General features: G+C 38.3%; 1 protein-coding gene across 26 annotated transcripts in view; it reads right to left on the reverse strand.

Annotated features, from left to right (window-relative positions):
- Nucleotides 1–13,862, reverse strand: part of LOC129762995 (calcium-activated potassium channel slowpoke) — a 196,156-nt gene extending 182,294 nt beyond the window's left edge. For 8 of the 26 annotated variants that reach the window (XM_055761692.1, XM_055761684.1, XM_055761678.1 and 5 more), the window contains exons 1-2: nt 13,599–13,859; nt 365–954 (exon numbers count right to left, since the gene is read on the reverse strand). In XM_055761692.1, the coding sequence (XP_055617667.1) occupies nt 365–694 (330 nt within the window). In that variant the 5' untranslated portion in view covers nt 695–954; nt 13,599–13,859. Of the gene's footprint in view, nt 1–364; nt 955–13,598 lie in introns of all 26 variants that reach the window. The other 18 variants (XM_055761681.1, XM_055761683.1, XM_055761693.1 and 15 more) reach the window with 4 other exon arrangements.
- Nucleotides 13,863–15,464: the final 1,602 nt, after the last annotated feature.

Here is a 15,464-nt window from a genome sequence, read left to right on the forward strand (position 1 = left end):
GTGGCCTAGTACGAACCAATTCATGAGAGCAAATTTTTCAAAACATGGCCCGTGTCTTCTGTGACGTATGCACAAAACGTTTGCGCAAAGTTATTAGAGAGAAATTTGAGATATGAATTGAAGCAAAAAAATCAGTTTGAAAAACGTATGCAAATACATCAAAATTATTGGAACTGATCGCAAAAGTTTGCGAAAAAAAAAATCAATAGTTGAAAATGTTCGGCATTGCATCCTAAATGATTAATCTATAATGATATAAAGCGTAGTAATGAGAAAATGTATATGCTCATCGTCATCGCTGCCAGACGAAAAATATAGAATATAATCAACCATTTACGTTACAAAATCAGTTTTCGACACTCACCAAGATTCTTCCGGTAGTAGTTTGACCCGAGATAAGTTCACCTGCCCAGTCCTTTGCTTCGGTCATAAACGTACCCTCGAAGTCCTGCTTTCCCTGGCGGGAGGCCTTCTGCTCCTTCTGTTTCGGATCATTGGGTGCTAGCTCGGGCTCCTTTCGACAGCACAAAAAGGCAAAGGCCCGCCATAAAAGCACAACAAGCAGTCCAGCCAAAAATGTGAATATACTTGATAATAGAAAACACCACCATTTTCGCACTTTGAGACAATCATCGAGATCGGTTGCAGGTATCTCTGTGGTCAACACTGCTGCCTCCTCGTCACAGCCCGACATCCCCTAGCAGATAACGGTTGGGGATCCGTATCGTATCCGTCGTACTCCACACTGCTCGCCGTTTCCTTAATCATTGGACATTTCACAACGGTTCACACCGCCGCCGTTGTCGCTGATGATCTACTGCCCTCAGAAACGAGTTTTTGTTTATATTTTGGGTTTATTTTTTGTTTCGGATATTTTGCTTCACTCAAACTATTGTTTTTTTCGTTCTTCAGTAATATAACTGTGCTCACTTTCTCACTGTAGGAATGTTGCTCCTGAAATTAAATGTACGATTATCTACTATTATTGCATCACTTCGTCTTTCGATGTCTTTTTCTCGCACAAACAAACACTGACATTAAATGTTCGCACTCGCTTCTTCCTGAATGTTCAATTCCGTGAGATCTTCTGATTTTTTTTAATCTTTATTACATGCTGCGGATACACTCGAAGCTGTGAAGCCGATTTTATAACGTGTTTATATTGGCATTTTATAGCATAATACAAGTTGCTCTGATGGGTTATTTATAACATATCGCTTCAAACATATACGCACGTTCTGATCATCATAGTTGGGTGTTAATCACAAACGATATGTCCGGCCATAGCTTTACAGTACTTCTTCATGCGATCTCACTATCCGTCAGAGAAAGAATGTCAATCAAGCTGTCATCATTTTAAGTCAATGTTTAAGATTGTTGGCTCTAATTCATCCTGAAAACTGATTTCTCGAACCGGAAATACAATAGCAATCGGAAAATGTGTTGTGTTTGTTGAACATTAACTGATGGCATGTTAGGATGGAATGATTCTGAAGTTGTTTATTTTTGTATTAATTTTGAAAGTTTGTACACTAACACACCGTTGCTTTTTCATTATGGAAAGACTTACAAAAGAGCAACGTGTACAAACCATTGAATTTTATTATTAAAATCAATGCTATGTTAAAAATGTTTTTTTTTCTTGTTTTATCGAAACCGTAGAGTTGGCGCTACTCTACGGCGACCCAGCTACCAGAAAGTCATCAAGGCACGACGAGTGCGATGGACGGGACATATTATTAGAATGCCGGACATCAGCCTCGCAAAGATCCGGTGGAGAAATGAAGAAAGAGAGCCCAACGAACGGGGTGGTTGGACCAGGTGAAGCAGGACTTGGCAATAATGGGATTGGAGAGTTAGAACCATGGATCGGGTTTCTAAGCGAAACAATGTGGTGAATAAGATCTAATCTATCCTAGAATATAGAGTCATTGTTATAACTACCATTGAGTATCGATACGCTGTGCACAGAGAAAGGTCACTGAAAAAATAGTCCATGCTGTACTGTACGAGGGCGGTCCGATAAGTACTTACTTTCATCGCCCGATGGTGTCAGTATCGCCATAGAGATTATTATCGTGTAGTACATTCTCGTAAACGGCTACTGTCAAAATTTCTGCCGAATTGGACTCGTAGTTTTGTGTTGACCGTGTGTGGAAGCGGGCGTGTCCGCGGATTTTAGAAAAATGGAAAATGAGCAATATCGGTCGGTGATTTGATTCTTGATTCTTTGTGTTTGGGTTTGGGTCATATCCTGCATGAAATTTTGGGCATGAGAAAGCTGTTGGCGCGATAGGTGCCGCGTTTGCTCACTCCGGACAACAAGCGCAACCGTGAGACCACTTCAGAGCCGTGTTTAACGCTGTTTAAGCGCAATCTCAAGGAGTTTCTGCGTTTTTTAGTGACCGTCGACGAAACATAGATCCACTGGTACCAAAGAATAGTCGAAACAGTGGATTTCACCTGGCGAACGTGCTCCAAAGAAGGCGAAGAAATTTTTACGTTAGCAAATTGTGTAAAAAACAAGCATCGTAAATTTATCAGTTTTAGTAGTTTTTTCAACTATTTTGTTTGTTGTTTTTATGGTAAATGCTAGAATTTGTACGAATCTACAACAAATGGATGAAGAAACGATATTTCACGCAGAAATCTTCATTAAAATTAGTGTTCGGAATATAAATAAAGTTTCTACGCATGATTCAGATTTTGAACACTATATTTTTGAGTCTGAATTTACTGAAATTTCATGTTAGAAATAATTTAATAATCAAAACCTTAACATTCTTTTGGTTATAGCCTTTATTTTAACATAATGTACAGGTCTTCTTATTCTTCAATGGCACTAACGTTCGTAGAGGAACTTCGCCGTCTCAACGTAGTATTACTTGCGTCATTTTTATTAGTACTTAATTAAGATTTCTATGCCAAATAACACGCCTTGAATGCATTCTGAGTGGCAAGCTCTAGAATACGCGTGATCACAGTGCAAGTCGGAGGAAATTTCTTTGACGAAAAATCCCCCCGACCAGAACGGGAATCGAACCCGAACACCCGGCATGTTAGTTATGACGCTAACCACTCGGCCACGGATAATGTACAGGTATCGATACCGATATAGCGCGTTGGTCCCGAAACCATGTAAACTATAAAAAGCAAATACAACCAATAATTACGAAAGCAAAATCCAAATTTTTTGCGAGTGTAACATTATTCCAAAAAAGACTAGCTGATTGACTTTAATTTGATATATATTAATCATATGAATCGGTCCTGTAGTTTAAAAGTTATGATTTGTTTAAAGAAATGCATCTTTACTTTTCGGAATTTGAGACAAAATTGATTGAACGTATTTTTAGTTTTTCATCATGAATATTTATTTGTAAATCAATTTTACTGTAGTCAAATTAAAAAGAAGGCTCTATTGTATCCAAAAATCAATTTAACTTCGCGAAAGTGTACCATTTTGAGTAATGAGACACTGTTTAATGACCATCAATGCTTAAGTGTTCGGAATTTGAGACAAAACGGTACTATGCCAAATTATTGGGCCGATTCGACGCTGAATTGCAGAAAAAATGGCCCAATTTGGCGAAGAAAAAAGTGCTCTTCTACAATGACGGCCAAATTGGTCGAATTTCACTACGAACTGCTGCCCCATCCACTGTATTCTCAAGATTTGACCCCGCGCGACTTTTTTTTGTTTCCAAAAACAAACGACTTTTTTTTGTTTCCGAGTTTTTTCACTTCCCGGGCAGAAATTCGAGTCGAATGAGGAGGCCATCGCCGTCACGGAGGCCTACTTTGCAGACCTCGAGAAAACGTATTTTTCAGATGGATTAAAGAAGTTGGAGCATCGCTGGATCAAGTGTATCGAGCTAAAAGGAAACTATGTTGAGAAATAAATTTTTGTTTTTTTTTGTAGGCTAAGTACCTATTGGACTGCCCTCGCATACATCCGTGAGAACACGGGTTCACCCGGTATAGATCCACGATATCAAACCTCATGCGATACATAAGTGCCTTATTTGGGATCTTGCGCTCTGCTCAAGAATTACATTGATTCCTTTCACGAGGATTTCTCGTTCAAGAAAACCAGAAGGGTGGTGTCCAATATACTACCGCACTTTAAACGTAGGACTAGGAAATGATTGTCCGCAAGATGTTGTTAGGGAAACACATTCCGATCTGCACAAATGCAAACAAGTACAAGAGCACCGGCATCTTGCATGTACCTACAATGAAATTCTCACAGTGAACGTACCATCGAACCAAGCCTGCTTTAGGTCTTACATAAGCCGTGTTCAAAGCGACGTCAGGACAAAACCACATCAGCTTTGCACACACATTAAGCGGCGGACATCGACCAACGGAATCCCTCAGAATATTTTCTACAAAGGCAATACATCGTCATCATCGGTTGACTCAGCAAACTTATTCTCGTCCTTCTTTCGAAGTGTGTTAAGTAATAACTCACCACCTTTGTCTGAACGGTACTTGAGTAGTATGCAGTCGTATGACCTGAATATGGCACTTTTCTCATTCACCGAAGAGGGCATAAACAGGAAGCTGTGTTGTCTCGAAGCCTGAAAAGGAGCCGGACCGGATAAGCTGCAACTTTCCTTCATCAAGGCATGTAGCTCCTCGTTGGCTTTGCCGTCTTCTTTGCCCTTTAACCGTTCGCAGAGAGAAGGGCAATTTCCTGCATTATGAAAAACGGCATCAATAATCCCAATTCATAAAACAGGTGACGTCCACGATGTGCAGATTTACAGAGGAATATCGATACTAAGCTGTATTCCGAAAGTTTTCGAAAGTAAAAAAAGCCGTATCCACAGGGTTTGTAGACAACTCTTTGGGCTTATGAGGACAACATGATTTTGCTAAGAATCTACATATTGTGTCATTTTTAGAACTGTTTAATCTGTTTACTCGTTAATCGCAGTTTCAACTGATCGCTGAGAAATGATTCTGAGCCACACAGGTATGTTGTTAACACTCCTATACTCGCGCATTGGTCTGTCAGACTGAGAAATCAATAATTCGTTCATTTCTCAGAAAATATCCACACTACGATTTTGCGATTCTCTCTAGCTTCGTTATTCGTCGTTCGTCATCGTTTAGAGTATCGCATGTGTTGGTACAAAGAGGACGTGTGTCACTTTTTTCACACTTTCGGTCTGACACACCGACGCGAGTATACGAGTAACTTTTTTGGACATGTGCCTTTTTTCATATTCTAGAATATTGATGAATGAAATGTATAAATTAATGTTAGTGGCGTGAAATATTTATTGAATATAATGCATAAGATCATTACCGGACTATTCTTATTTGATTTCAGTCCCTTTTGTAATTGAATCGAACGGATCCATATATTAAATATTCGTAGCTAGATACATACATTCAAAAGTAAAATATAAATGTTTGACTTTCTTATAGTGATTCGCTAAATATAATGGTCATACATATACACACTTGTGAAAGAATTTCACTTGTGGAAGAATTGTAAACAGTAAACTATAAACTAATTGGTGGCTTATGGTTATTTTTAACAGTTACAGTTTCGGGGATATTTTTTTGTAATGGACAATATCGACAAGAAAACAAGAAAAAGAAAAGGAAGTTCCTAGAAATCATTTATTTTTATTCTTATTAATTCTCAGTTTACCAAGAATACAGAGACGAATAATATGCAAACTTCATATTACAGAACCTTCATCATCTGGTAATTATCTAGAAGGTCGTTGTACATTCTTCTTTTCGATAAAAGACCCGAAAAACACGCAACAACTGCATGAAATGTAAAAAATAAGTTTGTTTCGAGCATGCAGTTATGCTATGTTCTGATTCTTACTCCAATGAAACCACAATCGATTAATACGTTTTTATGTTATTTTGTAACTCTTTATACTTCCATGATTTACATTCAGTTGCTTACTTTTAATTAATAACAGTGAAAAATTTGAATTTCGTTTTTTGTGTTGGAGTATCGAAAATTGCTCTGTTTTGAGGAGGCTGAATTAGATTTGATAGTCATCTAATAAATATAATATAGACGAAGAAAACATTTTTTTTTTTGAGTTTGTTCATTCAATCATACCTACTTCTTCAAATAAATGCCAATAAAGCCTGATAAGTACACAATGGCAACATTACAGAGAAGTTCAATTTTCGGTCTGGGACACCGTGCGCGAGTATACGTGTTATGATTTTGCACGCGAGTACAGGAGGGTTAAAAGATTGTCGCAAAATTGATGGAGTGCTCATTATGGTACTGTGAAACTAATTTATGTGATCATTGTCACTGTAGTACTGTGCGACTCAAATACTGGATCGATTGCCCGGTCCCTCCTACCAGAATTTTATGACTTAATGCTTCTGTATCATCTGTACTTCTGATGTGTTGTACTACATGAAGTAGATCTAGCGCAGAATATTTTCAAACCAAAAGACCATCTCTGAGTAACGTCTAATCGTAACGACAGTCTAGTCGAAACGGCCATAAAGAAGGATTCATTAAAATCCAACGATTAAAAATTTACTACTAAAAGGAGAATTCCTCGTAAGGTGAGCAACCCAGGCGAAAGGCCATCCGGACCCGGTCCAAGTACCTGACAGCGAACTGAAAAAGTCGATTTGACAAACTGGTAACTAGGATGTTTCGGAAAGGTAGCTATAGCTAGAGATACCAAGACTCCGGGGGTGACACCCTAGTAACTCGCCCCGGGTGTCACCCGTTCACGCTTCGCCACTGGCTCGGAGATACAGATTTCATTGTTCTCATCCCACCGTGCCGTTGTTATGTTTGTGAATTGTTTCTTCAGTTCAAATTCAACCATTGATTAGTGTACACTCAAAAAACACCCCGGATAGTGGCGATTCACTTCAAAAATAAAAGATGTGTTGTTCCAAATCAGCTTGCCTATCCTAGGACCAAAGCAGAGTTTGAAGACAAACAATAGTTCGATGAACATTTGATATCCTAAATTCCAAAGATATCGCCCGAAGTTAATAAAAAACATGATGCAAAATGCAAAAACACGAGTTCGTTTTTGTCTTAGTAATGAAAAAAAGAATAAGCCTAACAAGAGCACAATGATAACAACGTGTTTTCAAAGATGCCATTATCCAAATTGAGATACATCATGTATCAATAAATTTTCCACGCCACGGGATCAATTTAATTATTTAAAGCAAAGCTATCAATAATCAGAACATTTACAATTCTGGTGTGGCCAACTTGTATCCTCCTTCTGACTGTTCAAAACTTAGTTCATTCTCCGTGCCTCTTCCGTGCTCCTGCATAAAGTATAACCAGCAAATTTCGATCCCTCACGTTTTCCACTTGAAAATAGTGAGCTTTGCCTCGGCCGCATAAATATGTCGATGTGTGACCTACAAACATAATTTAATACCTTGCCGTGTTTCGTCTCATAAGACAAATCGGCCTGAACTAGGGCACTCACGCGAACCAACCGCCCCGGTGGAAAACCGCCGGGCATAGAAGCACAGTTAAAATCGAACTTTCCTAAGACAGAGAAGGAACAACGTTATTCCCGACCGTGGGTCACAACAGTCGACGAGGCGAATGGGTGGCTAGCGATTCGAGTAGAGGTGGTACTAGAATACAGCGCCAGTCAGTGGATTTTTCCTTTCCTGAAGCAACCTCAGGAGAAAACGGTTGCCCAAAGTAATGTAATATATCGATTAACGATTCAACGAACGAAAACATGGGTTGCAATGAAAATTTAGTTCGTTCGTATGGTGGGGCAACAAGCTACATTTTACCCATTTGTCGATCGGAGTGAGCGGAAAAATATTCCATATAAAATGAGGGCGTGAAAATGTTTCCTCAATAGCACCTGAACGGACGCAGATCGTTTTACAGTTCATTTCCCTTTGAGTATAATCATACCAGCACTTATACTTCTGACAATTCAGTGTTCCTCACATTCGGAAATCCTGCAAAATGATCACATTTTCACTTTTTGCAGTAAAAAATTTCCACACACAATTTCACCATTGTATTAGTACGCCAAAAAGGGCAAATCACCTCCGTTCACAGCTAAAGCAATCACTCGTCTGTCCGACTTTTCCAACTTTCGGATATTTCCTGTGCTTTTATTTTATAACGATGGCGCAGGGTTGCACAAAATGCTGGTTTCAACTTCAGAGCTACATTTCAGGAGAGACTCTCCGAGATTTCAATCGTGTGATAGCACATAATGTCCTTCTCCTCCTGAGTTCTTCTTTGGAAGATTTTCTCTTTCTCTCGCGCCGTTCTCTGCACTTCCAGGTGTTGATACCGCGCCGATGTTTTGTAGTATCCGACAACGACATAACCCTAAACTAGGATCTCCGAATGGACCGCTCTCCGAACATTCCTCTTCCGCACCGATTGTCTGCATCAATGTTTTTTACAGCCCTTGGAGAGCATAGTTGTCATTTCCGACGACCATGTTGCTCAAATATCACCATTCACTCCACGTCGTCATCCCAAAGGGGAGCGCAGGAAGTGCTGCTCATACGTAGAAAAGAAAATTATATTCCGTTGTTCACGTGTTCAACACTTTCTGTTATGCCTAAATCAGAGATTCTCAAACTATTTTGGACAGAGACCCCTTTTCCAGAACTGAGTGTCAATTTCTTTAAAAAAAACTTTATTTTCTTTAGCTTCCCGCATACACGGCCCAGGCCGTGATAGATGTTGCTCTCCTTTTTACTTTTAGAAAAACTTCATTCCAACTTCATTTTATAATCAGGTGCAATACTATCACGCATTTACTCAACAGCATCATTAGCTATGTGGATTGCGTGGTCGCATGAAAATATGGCTGTATAAAATGACAGCATAGGTTGGACAACGGAGTGTTCAAAATATGATGTGAAAGTTTTCATTTTCGTTAGAAATCCATCGAAATAATTTTGTCGATAGTTTTCTTTTCACATTTCTTTCTAATTCCTAACATATAAGTTATGTGCTGAGCTCTCAAATTTTTTATCTCAAAAAAACACAACCAAGGTAGAGCTGATTCTGTTACTCCGGATGCTACGTGACTAGAGATTCGGTTAATATGACACGGCGCTATTGTGTTCGTCATTTCATTTTTCTAAAAATGGTTCTCCTTTTTAACCCTCCTGTACTCGCGTGAAAATCATAACTCGCATACTCGCGCACGGTGTCACAGTCCGAAAGTTGGGCTTCTCTGTAATATTGCTATTGTGTATTTTTTAGGCTTCATTGGTATTTATTTGAAGAAGAGGGTGTAATTGATGGTAAAAACTCCAGAAAATATATTTTCGCCGTCTGCATTTTGTTTTAATAGTTCAGCCTCCTCAAAACAGAGGATTTTTTATATTCCAACACAAATAAGGAAATTCGATTTTTTTACTGTTATTAATTAAAAGTATGCAACTGAATATGAATTATATTATATTAAAGTATAAAGAACAATAAAACGACATAAAAACGTAATCATCGATTGTGATTTCATTGGAGTAAGAATCATAACTGCATGCTCGAAACAAACATATTTTTTACATTTCATGTAGTTGTAGCGTGTTTTTCGGGCCATTCATGGGAGAAAAGAATTTATAATGACCTTCTAGATAATTAGCAGATGATAAAGGTTCTGGAATATAAAGCTTGCATATTTCAAATATTCTTGGCTCTGTATTCTTGGTACACTCTTAATCATTTCTAGGATTTTTTTTTCTTTTTCTTGTTATCTTGTCGATATAGTTCATTATAAAAAAATATCTCCGAAACTGTAACTGTAAGAAATAACCATAAGCCATCGATTAATTTATAGTTTACTGTTTACAATTCTTCCATAAGCGGAGGCGCTCTGGCGTAGTGGTAACATCCATGCCTCTCACGCTAAAGGTCACGAGTTCAATTCTCACTCCCGACATTCTTCCAAAAAAATGTGACGAACCAGCCAAATGAGTTGAAAATCACTATAATACAGATAAAAAAAAATCTTCCATAAGTGAAATTATTTCACAATTGTGTATTTAGCGAATAACTATACGAAAGTCAAACATTTGTATTGTGCTTTTGTACGTATGAATCCAATGACGAGTATATCGATGAATAGTTAATATATGAATCCGTTCTATCCGGTGACAAAAGGGACTAAAACCAAATAAGAATAGTCCGGTAATGATATTATGCATTATATTCAATAAATATTCCACGCCACTAACATTAATTTATACATTTCATTCAACTATATTCTAGAATATAAAAAAGTTACTCCTATACTCGCGTCGGTGTCTCAGACCGAAAGCGTTGAAAAAGTGACACACGTCCCCTTCTTACCAACACATGCGAAACGCTGAACGATGACGAACGAGGAACAAGGAAGCTAGAGATAATCTCAAAGTCGTAGTGTTGATATTTTCTGGGAAATGAACGAATTATTGATTTCTCAGTCTGACAGACCTATGCGCGAGTATAGGAGTGTTAACGAGCAAGTGACATCTAGATCTGTCAATTTTTTTCGTATATGACTGTAACAAGCAGGGATGCCAGACATTTCGAAGACATTATGAAATATGTGAAGACATTTCGGTATGATAGGGTACGTGGGTTTTTGAGAGATATTATTTCTATGAAATTCTAACGGTTGGCCGAAAATATCGCCAAAAGAACTAGGGCTTTTGTCTCAGTGTAATTCGCTCGCTGTTCTATCAGTGTCACTTGTTTACTTTTGTTCTCAGTGATCAACGGAGACTTTTGTCTCGGGGTTATTCACTTGCTTTTTCAATGTTTTCCAAGCAGAAAATCAGCCTTACAGCATATAGAATGAATTCAACAACAAAGCGACTTTTACTTAGAATTCTTCGATGATACACTTCTGAAAAATATTATAGAAAATTATTCAAAAAATTCTGCCAATTACATGTTTAAAGTTATCGTCGTAAGCAAAAACAAACCCGATTTGCGTGAACAGCTGGAAACAGCTATATTTCGTTTGCGTATACCAGGCATATGACCCAGAGTGACCAAGGTACACGCCTACGGAATACCAAGTGCTCCGCGGAGTATTGTTTGAAACCCTTCTGGTTTAAATTAACAAAAAATGGAAGAATATCCATATTCTCATAAATTTGTTCTGCAAATTTCTACCTACCCGTGCTTTCTATACCGAGGAACGAGTGTAGATATAAGGTATAATTTTTATCCGCCATTGCAAATAAGGTATGCATGAATGGATCGCTCGAAATGCAAATGTAGCGTTCGTCCGTACTATGGAGAGAGGAGATATTGCAAATTAACCCCGCTCGTTTATAACTTGTTAAAACGTCAGTCTCTCATAATCGTGATGCCTTTTGCGACTGGCATAATCACGTCCATTTAATTTTTGAATTAATATGATTTTGTAAAGATGGAACTTAACACCAAAGCAAAGCAACACAAGCGCACAGAACGTCTCGGTGACTGCTCAGTTAAAAATCATTTTGAAGACATTACTGAAATATGATGAATGTGATGTGATGACATTTCAGTACGATAGCGTACGTGGGTTTTTGAGAGATATTATTTCCATGAAATTCTAACTGTTGGCCGAAAATATCGTCGAAAGAACTAAGGGTACTACATGAAGTAGATTTATATCTTTCTAGAAGTATAATGATTAAAATTTATTGTTCTTGTTTTCTTGTCACATCGTATCATAGTAGCCTATATTCGACAGCCAGTAGAATACCAGACGCTTTACTATACTGGTGGCTATACTCTGATAAGCCAAACGCAATCCTTTTTCATGCACTTAACCAGACCATATCCTTAAAAATGCTACCCTCGAGCAAACCGCGAGAAAAGAGTAAGGCTTCTCAATTACCAAACCAAACTCTCAAGTAATCTGAACAATAGCTTATTCTGAAATGCTCAGATTAGCTAATTTACCTATTAAACGTATTAAATGATATCTCGCTACAATCCACGGATTCAATTATTGTTTTTAACCCTCGGCACTTATCCAACCTTTTTCAACAAAACCCGTCCATAGTTACTGGTTCGCACGAACGACTGCAAAGGGTTAAACTCATTAGTAGGTATTTCAGTAGGTAAGTCCCTAACAAATACTTTATTGTCATATTTTTTGCAATTTTTGTTTCAGTTTGATCAGCCTTTGAAGATGAATAACTCTGGCATGCCTGCTAAGATTGGATACTAATCTAACGCAACCTTCCAGACAAAATTTGACAGGATGGGCAGAGAGAGATGAGCGTCATATTGTCAGAAACATCGAATATAACGATGAGTTGCTCGCAAATTCGAACTTAGCTTACGTTCTAGCTTACGTTTAGCTTCAGTTCCGACGGTTTGGCGGGAATTGAGAAGTTCCCAAAACATTGTACGATCAAAAATGGTTAATGCACCACTCTTATTACCTCGGCACAAAGAAGCATGGCTAGAATTCACACGCCGGAACATATCTCAAGACTGGAAATGACAAAATTCTTTAACATTGTGCTTCATGTTGGTTGCTTTATTTTTTTTTTTTTTTAAATACTGAAATTCAAATCTAAAAATCACCTGTTTAGATTTCTCAGACGACAAAAAGTTCAACTTGGACGGACCGGATGGATATAACGGCTATTGGCGAGATTTGCGCTAGGACCACGATTTTGCTCTAAGGGGGATTTTGGGAGAGGATACGTCATGGTCTGGGGAGCATTTTGTAACTCCGGAAAACTTCAATTTGTTTCACACAAAATGAATACTTCGACCACACCAAAGATCTCGTGGTCGGTTTGCTACAAAAGCAGACTAAGAGTAAAGCTTATTTTCCAGCAAGACAATGCCAGAATTCATACTTGTTCTCAAATTATGACGTGGTTTAGGTGAAAAATATAGATGTTTTGTCCGGCCGGCATGTTCTCCGGACCTAAACCCCTGGAGAATGATTTGAAAAAATCCGAAAATTATACACCTTCAAATATATGGGTGGTATGATCATTATGAAAAACACTGTAGTAAGAATAATAACGGGAATAATAACTTTGCAGCACCTCCAATACAATTTCAAAAAAAATGAAAATTTTCCCCATTGATCAAAACAATTTGAGATCTGTTAGATAAGTGTGATTGACTTTAAATGACAACAAAGCAGTGATTGTACTAGATCCTAATAGAAAACTGGATTGAAAATAATTTTTTTTTTTAATTAAATTAAAAGAGTTAATGAACTCTAATTTTTTTAAATATTTGATCCACTAGAAAAACACTATTTAATGTTTCTATTTGTTCGGTAGCTAATCTCAACTGAAACCTTATGTGATGACATCCCATATTTTTTAAACAATTGTTTGCATAACAACATATATGCCCGAATCACTACCATCCTTCAATTGATTAATGTTTTTCCGCAATAAATTCGTAAATCCATAACTGAAAGCCACCTCTCATATATTTCCGCAACGACCAAAATACTTTTACACCGCAGAAATGATGACGCATGACCCACCTATTTATTATGTTAACATACAAAACATTTCCTCATTAATGATGACGTTGGCGATCATATATAGTCACCGTTAATTCACAAATTTCCTCCAATCCAATCCATTCATTATCCGGGTGTTACCTGGTAAACTTAAAATAACTTTCACGTGTTTCGCTGGCGTGCTACTGATCCACAATTTAGAGGTTCATTCTTGTCCTACTTTCTGTAACGTCTGTCACTAGTAGTTCACAGCACTTTTTACACCGCGCTTCAAACTAAACAAGTTCCCTGGCTGCACCATTCTAACCATCCCCATCGCTTCGAATACATAACATCCGTGTTATCCACTTCCACACTTTTCAGAGCACAGTTGAAAAACATTAGGTTTCCAAGTCACCAATTCCTCTCTAAAACACAACAAACACAATTAATGTAGCATAGCTACGCACGAACTTGGCAGGACGGAATGCACAGCATGCTAGGTTCCTGATTTTGGAAAACGTGCTTCAAATCCGCTCGAATGCTTCCACCACCCACCAGGAATGGAAGGAAGTGGAGCAGGATACAACAGCTTTCACGTTCTCACAGCACTCTCGGATCCTTCGACGATTCGCTCTTTGCAAACGTTTATTCGCTCTCTCTCTCTCTCTCTCTCGTGCTCTTGCTGCAAACACGACTGACCCCAACTCTGCTTTCACTCTTCAGGCTCTTCAAGGGTTTTCCTTGGGCCCCGCTTCCGTTCCTTCCCACAGCACAAGCTATTATATCTTTTTATCCATTAATCGAAGAAGAAGAGCAAGATTCTAGTAGGGCAGAACAAAGAAGAAGCAGTGGAAAAATCCGTTTTTCTTCGATTTTTCACCGATTTCGCGGAAAAATCCGAATAATCGATGCGGGAAAATGCCCCTTTTCGTCCGGAACACGGAAAAACGATGAAATCGACCCGAAATTCGACCTGCTAGTAGTCAAAAATGACCAGTGAAAATTTCACACACACACAATTTTTCCTTTTGGAGTACCACCCGAGCAGCCGAGACAGTGCTCACGGAAAAACGTACCTTTTCGGACGAGGTCACACACTATTCTGAAGAGCTCAAGTCGATAGAATTTTCCTCAGAACAGTTTGATGGGAAAATAGCAGAAAGTGAGCGGATGCGTGATTAGTAAGAGGCACTATGCACTGAAGCTGCGCATGGGGCAGGGCTGGGAGGCTATTTTTGAAAATTCGAACTCGGGACGAACTGACGGTTTGCATGTTGACAGAGCGTTACCGTCGTAGAAGTGTTTTCGCATTAGGTATTTATAGCCAACCACGGCGTGCCTCACGCGTCGTTGTATCATATTGGCGAAATCTAACTAAGGAGTGTATCGAATAGTAATCTAAAACTATCAAAAATTAAAAAAAAATAATGCGAAAAGGTTGTTGACATTTTTGGTTAACCCAAGCGTTGGAAAAATCGAACAGCAACTTTGATAATTTTCCATGGCTTTGGAAAGAAACTATTTGGTAAGGTTTTGGCATCAAATAATAGCTAAGTGTATTAGCTACCACTTACTCTCAATTTCATTCATTTTTTATAACTTTATTTGGCAATAAATTTGGTGTCCAAAAAATTGTTTCAATAGCTCAAAAACAGATTCAAAAGCATACTATTGAATCACTATGAATATAGCTACCTTCATGAACTTTCTTTCCTTCGTGTGTTAACCTTCATCGCTTGAATAAGTGTCTCTCGGTACCTAGCAAGGAGTAAAAATACTATTTATCATTTTGAGGGCATTTTGTACGTTTTAGGTAAATAATCGTGTGCTATTGAAATGAAAACGTCGTCAGATACCTCTGAAGGTGGTGACTGTACGGCTTGACTCTCATTACTTTTTTTTACTTCTTCCATTAGTTTGATCTATTGTAGTGCACTCCAGTTTGCTATGTATGCAGTGTCAGTTCGTTCCATCACTCAGGAAATAAGTGATAGTCGCACTCGGACTTTGCATATCCCCCAACGA

Source organism: Toxorhynchites rutilus, chromosome 1 (assembly GCF_029784135.1).
Source record: "Toxorhynchites rutilus septentrionalis strain SRP chromosome 1, ASM2978413v1, whole genome shotgun sequence".
Lineage (NCBI taxonomy): Eukaryota > Metazoa > Arthropoda > Insecta > Diptera > Culicidae > Toxorhynchites > Toxorhynchites rutilus.